Source organism: Nicotiana tabacum, chromosome 1, assembly GCF_000715075.1.
Source record: "Nicotiana tabacum cultivar K326 chromosome 1, ASM71507v2, whole genome shotgun sequence".
Lineage (NCBI taxonomy): Eukaryota > Viridiplantae > Streptophyta > Magnoliopsida > Solanales > Solanaceae > Nicotiana > Nicotiana tabacum.
In genome coordinates, this window is record NC_134080.1 from 210,335,677 (window position 1) to 210,350,119 (window position 14,443).

General features: G+C 33.8%; 1 protein-coding gene and 1 long non-coding RNA gene across 3 annotated transcripts; one reads left to right on the forward strand and one right to left on the reverse strand.

Annotated features, from left to right (window-relative positions):
• Positions 1 to 7,549: 7,549 nt before the first annotated feature.
• LOC107799848 (phenolic glucoside malonyltransferase 1-like) lies at positions 7,550 to 9,214 on the reverse strand. Its single transcript, XM_016622990.2, has one exon. It carries the CDS (start codon positions 9,030 to 9,032, stop codon positions 7,671 to 7,673), a length of 1,362 nt encoding a protein of 453 aa, XP_016478476.2. The 5' UTR covers positions 9,033 to 9,214; the 3' UTR covers positions 7,550 to 7,670.
• Positions 9,215 to 11,431: 2,217 nt separating this feature from the next.
• Positions 11,432 to 12,735, forward strand: LOC142162868 (uncharacterized). 2 transcript variants are annotated; one of them, XR_012694355.1, is made up of 2 exons: positions 11,432 to 11,719; positions 12,369 to 12,735. It is a non-coding gene; the product is annotated as an uncharacterized LOC142162868 (long non-coding RNA). The 2 variants fall into 2 exon arrangements; XR_012694363.1 differs by having other exon boundaries at positions 11,432 to 11,683.
• The last annotated feature ends 1,708 nt before the right edge of the window (positions 12,736 to 14,443 follow it).

The window sequence follows — 14,443 nt, forward strand, 5'->3', positions numbered from 1 at the left end:
TTTCATGTTCTAGGTCGCCCACCAGTATAATGCGGGTATGCATTTATGTTTTCATTTCATGTTCTAGGTCGCCCACCAGTATAATGCGGGTATGCATTTATGTTTTCATTTCATGTTCTAGGTCGCCCACCAGTATAATGCGGGTATGCATTTATGTTTTCATTTCATGTTCTAGGTCGCCCACCAGTATAATGCGGGTATGCATTTCTCTTTTCATTTCATGTTCTAGGTCGCCCACCAGTATAATGCGGGTATGCATTTCTCTTTTCATTTCATGTTCTAGGTCGCCCACCAGTATAATGCGGGTATGCATTTCTCTTTTCATTTCATGTTCTAGGTCGCCCACCAGTATAATGCGGGTATGCATTTCTCTTTTCATTTCATGTTCTAGGTCGCCCAATGCGGGCATACATTTCAGTTTTTCATTTCTAGGTCACCCACCAGTATAATGTGGGTATACATATTCATTTCATGTCCTAGGTCGCCCACCAGTATAACGAGGGAATACATTTCATATTGTTGCATTCAGGCGCCCACCTGTATAACGAGAGGAATACTTTTCAGTCTTATACTGCAGATTTTGAAGTCAGTAACCCCACCGGAAGGCAGAAGGTTACAACAATAATCCCCAGCAGGAAACAACAAAAATCCCAGCACCGGAAGGTAGATGGTGGCAACAAGAAGTCCCAGCGCAAATTCAAGCGCATGAGTCAAAAGAAAGAAAAGACGCGTCTTGAAAAATGGCATGTGAACATTAAATCATGCCCAGCATAACAAATCTGATGAAGAGAATCGTATCCCCAGAGGAACCGCCAAAAAGCTTAATGAAGAAAGCCCTGTCCCCAGCGAACCGAACAAAATGATGAAAACTAGTATTCAGAAAAGCGAAGGGCCAAAAATCTTGGTAGAAAGGCACCAGAAGAAACACAAGCTGACAAAAAGCAAGGCAACCGGAGCAAGGGGGAAGACAGATAAGATTCTGTAATTTTTAGCTTAGTCTAGCTTCTTATTTTTTTAAGCATGGTGTAATAAGGAGGTCAGCAAACAGTAAAAGTAGCATGCAACAGCAGTAACATTGCAGTCCCATGGTAGTCCCAGCTACCAAGATTTCCCGAACTACATTGACCTGATTCCTGTTCAGCCCAGGATATGTAGGAAACCTCTGAAGCAAAGGTTCGGTCAAAATCTTTCAAAAAAAAAATGCTTCACACGGAGTACTCGAACGGGCAAAAATCACTCGTATTCGCTAACTTTATCTTTGCACGAAAACCCTTCGTGTTTTCGGACAAAGAGGGGCAGCTGTGAGCACGTGATTTTGCCCTATATGAGAATCACTCCCAAAAAATTCAAAATAAAACAATTTTCCTTTGTATACAATTTTTGTATTTTTGTGGTATTTTTGTATAATTATTTTTATCTGTGCATGTTTATTTGTTAAATTAATAAAAAAAAAATATATGTCGCATTTGCATTTAGGATTTAATCCTACAATTATTAGTAATTAAGTTTGTTTTACAAAAAATTAAAAAATTACAAAAATAGGCATCGTTTGCATTTTTAGCATTTAATGTCCAAATATACAATTTTATGCTTAATTATTACTTAATTGTGCGTTAATTGTTATTTGGAGTTAATTTGTGCTTTTATAACTTAATTTAGTTCTTAATAATAATTTAAGTATTTTTATAATTTAGTTTTAGAGAAATAAAAGAAGAAAAGAGAGCGAAAATATAAAGAAAGTCGGAATTGGGTCTCTTCTTCGATTTCAAGCCACAGGCCCAAAAAATGGCCCAATCTTCCCAAACGACCCAGTCCATTTCGAACCGGGTCGACCCAGTCCATAACCCAACATCCTATTATCTTACATTTTACAAAAAAAACAAAACAAAAAAAAACCCTAAGAGCTAAGCCAAGAAATCCATCCGCCCTCCCCCCCTTCCTTTTCTCTCTTCTCCTTCACCACCTTCAAGCTTCCCCAAGCCCCCTCCAATGGCTGCCCGAGCCTCCATCGTCTTCTCCTTCACACCCAAGTCGACCCCCCCGTCCGCCATTAAAACCAAAAACCCATCCACGCCCCTAACCTTTCTTATCCATCTTCACAAAATCAAAAAAAAAAAAAAAAAGAACCCTACCCCTAGAAAACAAACGGCAACAGCACCCCACAAACGACCTCAAGCCGCAGGTCGCCAGACACCATCTCCCTAACACCAGAAATCTGCCGCCAGATTCCAACCTAGCTGCTCGAAATTCAACCACCAATAACACCCATACGCACACACAGATAGAAACGGTGGGGAGAAGAACGAAGATCTGGAGAGGTCTTTGGTCAGAAATCGGAAAAGAAATGGAATAACAAATAGAGTTCGACTAAGCCAATTCGAGTTACTACCCGAGGTTGCTGTACATTCGAACTCGTCGTCGAGCTCGAGCTCCCATGGCTGCCTTCTTCGTCGAGCTCCATGTTTGACACCGCCATGAACGATCACTTCATCGTCTTCGAAGCTCCCTCATCGCCATGGACAAGTACGCACAGTTGCGTCGACCAACTGCTTCGGTTTCACGTTTCTGCTTATGCCGCGTCCAGCTCCCCGCCGCTGCTGCTTCACTGCCGCTTCAGCTCGTACAGCAGTCCGTCGACCATACTGCAGTGGTCCGCCATGGACGAGCAAGCATTGATGCTGCGTTGGCCAGCTACGTATGCTTCAGGTTTCTGCTTCATACTCCTTCATCTTCTTCGTGCTTCGTCGTTGTTTTGAACCGATTAGTTGGTTTTGAGTTTATTTCGTTTTTATATTTTTCGAAGTAAAAGTTGATAAATGTTCGATCCTTGCTTTCTTCATGTCTATCGTTTGAATTAATTTTTAGTTTGTTCATGTGTTTTGATTGAATTAATTTTCAGATTTCAAATGGAAATTTAATTAGTGGGTTGTCATGTTTATTTCATGTTTGTTTTATTGTTTAGGTAAAAGTTGTTAGTTTAATGTTGGTGAGATACAAATTGAAGTTTAATTAATTGTTTCTTCAATTTGTTTCATGTGTTTTATGTATTTTTAGAAATTGTTAATATTGTTAAGTTCAAGTTTAAGTTCATAATTGTTTCTTCGTCGATCTTGTTATTGGTCTAAAAGAATTTAGTTGTAATAGGGAAATATGTTGGTTTAATCGTTTGAATCCATCATGTTGTTGTTTAAAATAGATTTAATTCATGTTCATACTTTGTTTGATTGTTCTTGAATCCGAAATTTGTATAGCTTGATTTCTTGTTTACCATTTGTGATTATTTCTTGAATTTGTCTCATAATCTTATTTAAAGTTTAATATAGGAATTGTTGGTTGTAATGTTGTTAGAGTTGATTTTAAGTTCAATATTGTTGAATTTAGAAATCTGAATATACTTGTTTGTTGTTGTTGTTGTTGAATCTGAAAATAGGTTTGTTTGTTGCTAAAAATATTGTTCAATCAAATTTTAGTTGTTCTTTGTTGTTCAATTTGTGTTCATGTGATTTGTTGTTGAAATGTTGAAGAAATCATGTTCATGTGATTTGTTGTTTGAATTTGTGTAGAAATTGGTCATATTGGCTATATTTTGGTTGAGTATGATTAATTGATTGGTTATAGCTGATGAGGGTAGTTTGGTAATTTGCAGTACGTCCAGGGGTAGTTTGGTAATTTCAGTAAGGGCAGAGGGGTATTTTTGGAAGTTAATTTCTGAATAATTATTTATTTTGAATGTTCTTTCCATTAAAATTAAGATAATATTAAAGTAATTAAGCATGGGGAACAAAGTGTAATGGGGTGGGGTTTGATATAATTGTTTATGATAAGCATGGGGGACAAAATGTAATGGGGTGGGGTTGATATATTTGTTTAATTTAGTGGGATTAAAATGGGGATGAGTGGGAAGATAATGGGTTTGGTAAGAGAAAATGGGTGTTTTATTAATTAATTAAAGGGTTTGGGGATGTGATATATAGGAGGCTGAATCAGATTTTAAAGAGGACAGACAGAGAATAGAGAGAGAACAGATTAGAGAGAGAAAAAAGAGCTGAACATTTATTCCGAAAAAATATTGAAACTCTCAAGAAAAGAAAAAACATACAAAGAAAAATAAAAATAAATAAATAAAAAAAAGTTGAAAATTAGAAGAGAGAGTAGTACACACCTGATAAATATTCTGGTATACAGGTGTAGAAATTAAGGGTTGAAGATTAACTAGCTTTTAAAAAATCTGAAAATTTCCCTTAGTTTCTGTCCGTTTTTTTCGGCATTCCTGGATTTTATTTTGAATTTTTTTCAAATCTGTCACTGGGGTTTTCGCTGACTGGTTATTGCTGGTTATTGTTGTTGTTGCTGTGTTACGTATTACGTTGCTGATTTTCTTCTTCTTATATTGACAATATCAGGTACACAACTGTAATTTTGGCATTTTGTAAGCTAAAATGAAGAATGGAGTGTTAAATTTTTAATTTAATTTTAATTTTTTGTATTGTATTTAGATTATTCATGTATTATTATTCTGTAAATCACTGTCATTTGGCATAACTAGGCATGTTATAGCGATATATTAAATAACGCCTTAACCGGATTATTAGGAAATATATTTAAGCCTGATTACTAATTAAAACTGTTTAATAATAAAAAAAATAGAAGAAATAACGTAAAAATGGCGTTATTGAATCAGTTTGGCAAAAATTGACTAAGTTCCTTATTCATAAGGTTTTTTGTCAACGTTAAGTTAATCGGAATCATGTAGTTAATTTCAATTAAAACATGAATTAGTTTGCGAATCAAGTATTAGGACATGATGTGAATTAAAACAAGGTTAGTTAAGGTTAAATTGTTTAATTTTTAGAAATATGGTTTAGTAATCAAGTTTTTTTTTCAATTTTCAGTATTTGTAAATAATTAATTTCAATAAGCTTAAGTCATACTAACAATATGAATTTTAATCCAACTATGGGATAATTAATTTTTTTTTTTTGACAATTCCATGTTGTTTGTAATTATAATTTTAGTAATATTACTTTCCATAAATATTTGTTTTAAATTAGTAATATGTTATCTTTAAGTATGTAGAGATTGACTTCATAATTATAGACAAACTTAGTAATAATAAAGATGTAATCATTAAGGGGTATTCATAAAATAAGGGAGGATCTCGCTAAAAAATAAATAAATATAAATAATACAAAAAAATTTGCAGTCCTCCAATCTTATTTATTTATTTATTTATTTTAATATAAGAAAATACCTAGATTCCGAGATGGGCGATTTAGTAAAATTCACAGTCCTACCTAATAGTATCATAACGCGTAGTATTTTGGCGCATATTTAATAAGGTTATTTTCTTAAATACGGGTGTACATTTATGTAACCCAAATCACGATCTTGACGAAGTCAAAATGCATCAACAAATCACGTGTGCACTGGTTGTGGCGTGGTTCGAGATGCGTTTTCACGACGTTGCAATTTTGTATAAAATAAATAATGATAAAAGCGGTTTTAAAAGTTAAATTTGCATATAAGTTCTTAATTGTTTAAAAATCAGATAAATGAGCCAAATATGACAATTGAGCGACCGTGCTAAAACCACGGAATTCGGGAATGCCTAATACCTTCTCCCGGGTTAACAGAATTCCTTATCCGGATTTCTGGTTCGCGGACTGTAATACAGAGTCATTCTCTTCCTCGATTCGGGATTAAAATTGGTGACTTGGGACACCCTAAATCTCCCAAGTGGCGACTCTAAAATAAATAAATAAATCCCGTTTCGATCGTCCTTTAATTGGAAAAAACTCCCTTCACCCCTCGCGGGGCGGTAAAAAGGAGGTGTGACAGCCGTCACGACGGTTCACGAAGTAGAACTTGGATCGTGACCTAATTTCGAGATTCAACTGCCATATTTTTGAAAAATAAGCCAAATAGGCATGATGCCAAAGATGAGATAGATCCTTTGGCACGACTTATATCCATATTTAATCAACCAGATAGTGATTCAAAAACCTGTGTAAACAATATTTGATTGATATGGTGAAAAGGTTAATTACACCACATATATTGTTGAATTTTCCGGAAGTTCAATCATATTATAAGTAAGTTTAAATTATATTATTTACTTATATGCATTATCCATCCATATACTTAACTAATGAAATTTGTAAATGTGTCAAACGGTTATTTTGTGAGTCAGTTTTGCCATAACACTGTTTATCCAAGATATTTAGAATGATTCAGAGATTTTTTAAGTGTTAATTAATTTGTATTTTCATCTTTCTTTAACTCTATATAGGTCCATCATTCAAATAACGGTATGAGTGATCAATTTTTAGATGACTGGGAACCTAAGTACTTTTTAATGGATACAAGTTTCATACAAAAAAATTGTCTAAGAAGAAGATATTCATTATTAATATTGGAATGTGGTGAAAGGTATCGATGATAATCAGGATAGGGATATTGATTTTTATGGTGTGTTGCACAAAATTTTAAAACTAGAGTATTTTGATTCGTCAAAAAAACAAAGTTGTACTCTTTCTATCTCAATGGTTTGATCCAACCCCAAATAAAGGTATAAGTGGAAATCCAGAGTACAAAATTAATGAAGTTTATCACACGAGGGAGTGTAGACTCTATAATCCATTTATCTTGCATGAAATATTAAGCAATTGTATAATGCTCCTTAGAAGTAGATCAATTCAACATAATTATGGCGAAGGAATATATATATGGAAAACGAGGAGGAAAAATCAGCAAATGTATATAAAATAGCAAAGACCTCAAGTAGTCAAACAAGTACTATCTTGAACCCATTAAGCTTTCAAAAGTGTAAAATTTAAATAACCTTAAATTTGAGTGCAACAGGGGCACACTATCTTTAGATATGCCAATTACTAGCGACAAATTCCGGGTTGTATCTTTTTAAAAACATAACGATTATGATAACTTATCAAAAAGTGCAAATTTTCAGTCATCGTCGCTGAATCGATAGATGCTGCTACTTTATCGGAGTAATTGTTGAAGGAAGGGAGAAGGATTTTTAATTTTCTATTTGCAGAAATAGGAGTTACAATTTGAAGCTTTTGATATTGAGGGAGGGACTTGAAAAAGAATAACATTAATTAAATTAAGTTGATTATTATATACAAATATTAAATGATAATTGAATTTAAAAAGATGTTTACTTAAGTATAAGAATCATTGAAAGCAGTTGGTTTCGATCCCAAGACAAACTATGCGAGTAGGGGCCTTAAATAATTCAATCATCCAACTCTACCATGCAGCATGTTGTAATTTTTAGGACACCAAAAAAAATATATAACGGTACTCCATATATACCTATATACACAATATATATATACAGTAATTTTGTCAGGCCAACGGTCCGGTAACCCCTACCATTAAGGTAGGTCCGCCCCTGAGTGGAATGGTCTTAAACAAATTGGGAATTATAAAAAAAAAAAAAACGAACTGAAATATTCCAAATATTGGAAGAATGACGAAGTAGATGAGTAAGAAAGTAACATTTGGACGCTACACCGAATGGCACGCATTTCAAAAAAGAACTTTTATCTTGACTAGTACCAAAGTATCCAAGTATTGCAGCTACAAGTTGAAGTAAAAAGTAAACGCAACTCTATTTTGGGGTAAAAATATAAAGTTAACCAGGCTTGCTACAGAAAGCTAATCCCGTGGGTGAACATAGCAGCAAAAGCATTCATTCGAGTTTTGGACAAAGACAAACCAATCTCTAAATCTCCATCTGAGTCTTTGGACTTACTTAGGGACATTGATATGCTATCACCACTGTCAATAGAAACGAACTCTAATTTTTCAGCCCTACCCCAACCAAAATCAGCAGCATATAAGTCAAGCTTTGGTGATCCAGCAACTGAAACCGACCGTTTTTCATCTACTTTGCCAAATTCTTTAAACCAACTACCACTCAAGATCCATTCCTCATCCTTCATTCTTTTCTGAATAGCTTCTCCAATTAATTCCGCAGCAATTATAAAACCTTCTTTTCCTGCTAAGTCCACATGTCTTGTTCTTGCAACGTACCCGACTAGGGCATTCCCGAAATAAGATGGAGGAAGTGGTGGATTGAACTGCGCTCTGCAATCTGCTGCACACCCGAAGAATTCCATTCCATTCTCGTCTATCTCTTCCACTATTGCGGCCTCTGATTTTATTACACAAGTCCATACATAAGCACATGTTACTGTGAAAGATGTTACATGAGTTAGGTTCGGTCTTCTTGACAATATTAAATTTTTGAGCTTCCCGATGTCATTCCGTGTTATAATAAATGTACCTCGAACCTTATCAGGAGGAGTCACAATGTCAGACATCGTCATCATGTGCTTATATTTCTTCATTTCATCCCATATAGACATCCCTACTCCATTGGGGTCTTTGATTACGGACCTATCGTAAAATGGAATGAACTCTTTATCTAGGAATTGTTCGTCTCCATCGAATTTATTGAGCAAAGCCCACGCCCTAACGAACTTTACTATGGTAGCTCCATCACCAGCAACGTGATGATTCGTGAAACCTATGGATATGCCATGATTTGGAAAAAGTGTCACTTGAATGGCTAAGACCGGGGCTAATTGGAACCCAGGTGCATCCTTAGGTTCCGCCAACTGAGGAATAAAGTGATAAAAATCGTTAGCATCACGGGGATGGTTACCAACGAGATAATTGAAATCCATATCACTCTCAGAAAAAATAACAGATACAGAATCTCCTGTTATATAACGTAACTCAGGATAACCGCTCCAATCTTGTGGACAAGCAACGTTGCCAGCTAGGGGTATATAATGTTTGAGAGTGAGGGAGAGTGAATCTTTAAGCGTCGGAATAATGGTTTGGACGAAATCGGGTCTGGAAATAGGAAGCTTGTAGAATAAAATCCGCCGCATACGGTGGAAACCTAACCAACCATGATCAAAATAAGTAAGAGGGAGTGTCAATTCAGCTGCACTGCCGGGAGATGGCGCAACTTGACATTGCTCAATCACAGACGCCATTATTGTAACCTTTGGTTAAGAAATAACACAATGGGTGTTGGATTGACTTATCAATATATATTGTAGAGGTGAATGAAACTGTTGATTTTGATGACTTGAGAGGTGACTTCATATACATAAAGTTATAGGCGCCTTTACTGACTTTAAAATGTACGCACCTTAATTATCGATACTCGGAATTCATATGTATGGCTGTAATGGGTCCTTCGTCTTTATTTGTTTGATTGTTTTTCTCTACACGTAAGGAAATATATCTCTGGCTGTCTGGCTGGTATTGTATTATGGCCTATCTGTGACACGTGAAAGCAGCCATTTGCTGGTCCATAGTCCAATTCCACAATCTTTTTATCTTAGTACAATGATTTTCTGCCGAGGAGAGGCAAATTCATAATTTAAAGTCTGAGTTTTTATGATGATCTTAAGTTAAGTTGTCATCTATTTGGTCAAGAGTTCGATACGTATAATCAACCATTGATGTTTGCATTAAAGTAGATTGCTTATATCATATTCTCGTAAGGTCAGTGACGGACCCAGGATTTTGTGCAAGCGGGTTCAATCTTAAAAGTACATAACTTTAGTCGTAAAATAATAGTTGTCAAGTGGGTTCAAATAAAATATTTATACAAAATTTACGCAACTTTAATCGTAATTTATACATATACACAATATTATATTTTTATGAAGCGGGTTCAGTTGAACCCGTTTGCTTCCACATGCGTCCGCCACTGCGTAGGGTACGATCCTTCTTCGGACCCTGCATGAAAGCGAGATACTTTGTGTATAGAGCTGCCCTTTTTAGTTTTTACGATGACTTCAAATTATTATATAATACTAGTCTTAGGGTACGCGCGTTGCGCATGTACCCTACATTAATGAATATGTAACTACATAAATAATATTTAAATAATGTCTTTTATTGACCTCCAACGTTCTGCCTTATGAAAATAAAAACTGATGAAGAGAAAATATTATCCAAGTATCAAAGGAGTTCAAGTGTATTACTATGAATTTATGTCTATTTATATTATTATTAAATTCTATAGAAAGTTTATATATGAAAGTCGAAATAGATGAAAAGTTGCATCATTTATTGTCGAGAACTTTTTTTTTTTAAGTTTAATAAAATTTTAAAGATGTTATTAATTGGATTGGTTTACTTTGTTGGAGAAAGTTTTACATGTTGATTACTTATTTGCATAAGTTTTTTTTTTAAATCCTAAATAATAGGATTTCATACATAGTTCAAATAAAGAATGATTAATACATAAATTTTAATAGATTTTAAAATTTTAAATATTATAAAATATAACTTACAATAATTTTATTCAATGCGAAATCTATTTTGAAAGAGTAAAAAAGGCGAACAATATATTGCTTAGGAACTTCATAACATTTAATAAAATAAATAGATATAAATATAGATTTGTGATAATGAACGAATAATGTTAAGAAGATTCTAAGAGCCCTTAGTATTTAAGTTTTACTAATAGTTTATCTTAATTAGTTTTAAAGTCCTTAATATTAGAACATCATAATTCTAATAAATAAATATTTAGTAAATAAAAGTATTTGTATTTATTAGGAAAATAGTTGAATAACTATTTTGTCTAGTATATAATCTAATTTAATAAATATAAAAGTCAACCAAATACTTTTAGTTGGTAAGAACAACTCTTTCATGAATCATGCTAAAAAACTTAGTAGCTGATTATATACAATGTTATTATGATTTATTTTCACAAAACAAAAATTTAAACGAAATAGAAACATGTAATGTTCGGGTTGAGTGATTTTGGCCAAACTAAATTAAGTAGTTGTAGTAGCAAGAAAAATTGAAAACGTTAAATTAGGCTATTTTTCGGTCACATCCGTTACATCTCGCGTTTTCGTACGTTAAAAGTTTCGTCTTCAGTTAATCGACATAGTCTCGGGGATAAGATTATCTTGAGGTTAGTGTAGTTACACTAATTATAACAAGCGAGAAATAAGTGTCATAAAGGATAAAAGGGTACACGAATTAAAGAAAACGAGTTTCGTTGAAAATGGCCAATTTGGGATAAAGTATGGGTCGAGGGATACTACCCGATAATTATGGACTAGTACCATACAAGGTACCATATGGCCGTGATAACATATATATATATATATAAAGTATATTAAAAATGAGTAGTATTTTTAGATAATTTGAGATAATTCTTAATTATACGGGTAATTGATTAATTACCGGATAACGGGACATTACTCAATTAACTAATAAATGGATAAAATTTTATAAATTATCTCCCAACACGTGGCAAGGAGCCACAATCAAAAAGTGACTAAGTAATCACTTATGCCTAGGTGGCAACCTAGGCTTAAAAGGGAACGGATGATTATCCAAAACAAGACTTATACAAGTCTTGTTACAATTCTTTATGAAACAAAAATAGACCAAAGTAATGTAGTCATTCCAAGAAGCAAGAATGCATTCTTTCTTGATTTGAAAAATTCAAGAACAGAATTTAAGAAATTCGTTCAGTACCTCAACAAGCAAGAAACTTGAAGTTTCGTTCAAGAATTTCGAAGAAGCAGAAGCTAATCTCGTTCAACAATTTCAAAAAAAAAGCAGAAGCTTAATCCGATTTTGGGGGTTCTAAGTTCAATCCACGAAGGTAAAGAAATGTTAGACGTAGTTTTCCCTACTCCAGGTATGTTAAGGTCATCCCTTCGTTCTTTTGGCATGGTCTAAATTATACAGAAGAAATCAGCAAACGCACAGTTTCTATAAATTACTCTATTTATAGAAATACTAGGGATGTCTATATTCTTGATTCCCTATGAGAATTATTATTATCTTCTGTTCATGAGTCTCAGAATAATACGCAGTTGAAAAGGGTTATCCAGAAGGAATGTTGAGATTATTACGTATTTTTCATGCATTTCACCCATTTATACATGTGCACTGACCTATGACGAGATGACGTTATATACGCGTATATATGTAAATATATGTATATGGGATATGAAAAAAAGTTATGGCGTTATATACGCACCACCACCTCATCAGCTGGTATATGTTGATGATATTGCCCACATTGGCCGAGACGATATGATGGGATGCCCTCAGTGGCTTGATGATACTGTGCACATTCATACCTATACATAGCACGACATTTATACGCGTGTGCATGACGTTATAAATGTTTCAAAATTTACAAAGTATTCAGGTTTAAAGATGTGTTTCCTTATTCCATGTTTCATCTACGTCTTTTACGTACTAATTTTCATGCCTTACGTACTCAGTACATTTATCGTACTGACACCCTATTTCATGGGGCCTGCATTTCATGCCCGCAGGTGCAGGTAGGAAAGCTGACAGCCCCACTTCTTAAGATCCTTGATCAGCGAGAGTTGACGTACTCCACTTGATCCGGAGCTGCTTTTGATTTTGGTACGATATATTTGTGTGTGTGTGTGTGTGTATATATATATATATATATGGGTATGACGTGGCTCAGTCCCGTCTTTATACAGTTATATTTCTATTAGAGGTCTGTAGACAGTATGTCTAATTGGGTTGTATGTGGCCTTGTCGGCTTTCAATTTTGGATGTATAGTTGTCTATAGCAGCCTTGCCGGCTCACCCATTGTATTCTGCATATATACGTACATATGCCTTGTTGGCAGGTTTCCTTCATGTATGTTATTTTCTTAATTCAGCAGATGTTATTCAGGTTCATATCTTAGACACATGCTTAGGGGTGTTTGACAGGTAGGACTCAGGCACCTATTACGGTTCATCGGTTTGGGTCGTGTCATCTTCTATTCCCTTTTTCCCTAAATATTAGAAAAAGATTATAGTTATTAAGACTGTTCATTTGGATCGGATATTCAAAATCCGAACCAATCTGCTCAATTTCGGATTTTAGATTATATTTATTAAAATTTCGGATATTTGGATCGGATTCAAATTGGTATAATTTTAACCATATCCGATCCGAAATCCGAAATTATTTAGGTGTATATAAATACTAAGCTTTAATTTCGAATAATTAGTACTTCCTTTTGCAACTTTCTCCAAGTTATTACCTTTACAATAGCTGCATTTAGTTATATTGGCACCATAGTACCCTCATAATTGCAGAAACATGAATTTTTCTTGCTGTATTGCTTCTTTTACAAAGAAAATATACATATGAGCTTGTAACTTTGAGGAATAACAACTTGAACTTCCATAGGAATATTTTCTTAGAGGTGTAATGCTTATAAAAGGGATGAAAAGCAAAGTGATGTTTGTAGCACAGAACATAGAAGAAGCAGATAAGGTAGATGCACTAGACGATTAGATTAGCAATTGCCTTAATAATACGCATAATCCGATCTAAAATCTGAAATAATGATCCGATCCAAACTTTAAAATCCGATTCAGTCCGATATTAATTCGAATGGATTGCATTTTATAGAATCCGAAATCGGAAATTCGAATTCAAAATGTGCTAAATCCGATCTGATCCATGCACAACCCTAATAGTTATAGTTGTGTCATAATTAAAGTGAATAATTTATATAAGATAAAATCTTCAATAATTTTTAAATTTAGTATTTTCGGAGTTTAAATTAGAAAAGATATAATAAATAGAATTTTGGTTGATATAAAAGTCTTAAATATTAGGACGATAAGTAAGTGACAATTTTATTCGATGTAAAATTAATTTTTAAAGGATAAAAAAGGCGAACGACATTTAGCTAAGGACCTTCGTACTTTTAATATAAAATGATATGATATAGATCAAGTGTCCTTAACTTTTGAACTTATAACTGTAAGTTCAGGATCCATAACATAGCAGAAAACCAAACGTTATTTGTATCTTTTCACAAAAAAATATATATATATATTATTTGACGATAGAATATTCATTCGTCTTATTCAACTTTTGTCTGCCCTTATTAGTTTCTTCCCAATTAAATGTTACCCATCAATATTCAATAAGTCCATTCTTGAGGTAGTTGCGTCTTGGTCGTTTACTACACTTCACTTTTTTGAAAAGCTTTGAGACAATACACCTAGAAACAATTTTTAAAAGTTTGACCAAACAATAATTACTATTAAAGTACTTTCAAATTAACAAATACAAATTGTTTCTCATCAAAAATACTTATTTCAAAAGTAATTTTGAGAAAATCACTCTTCAAAATAAGCTTATTTTAGAAACCTGGTCAAATAAGCTAATAGTGTGAACTTCAAAATAAGCTTATTTTAGAAACTTGGTCAAATAAGCTAATAGTGTGGACAGTAGTCACTAAATGTGAACCCATAGATTACAAACTAGATCCACATCTTCTGTCGGCAGAAAAGCAAAGCTAATTAATAAGTCATTCCCTTTTTATCATTATCACGTTTCATGTTAGAGGACGTACATTCAATAACTTCA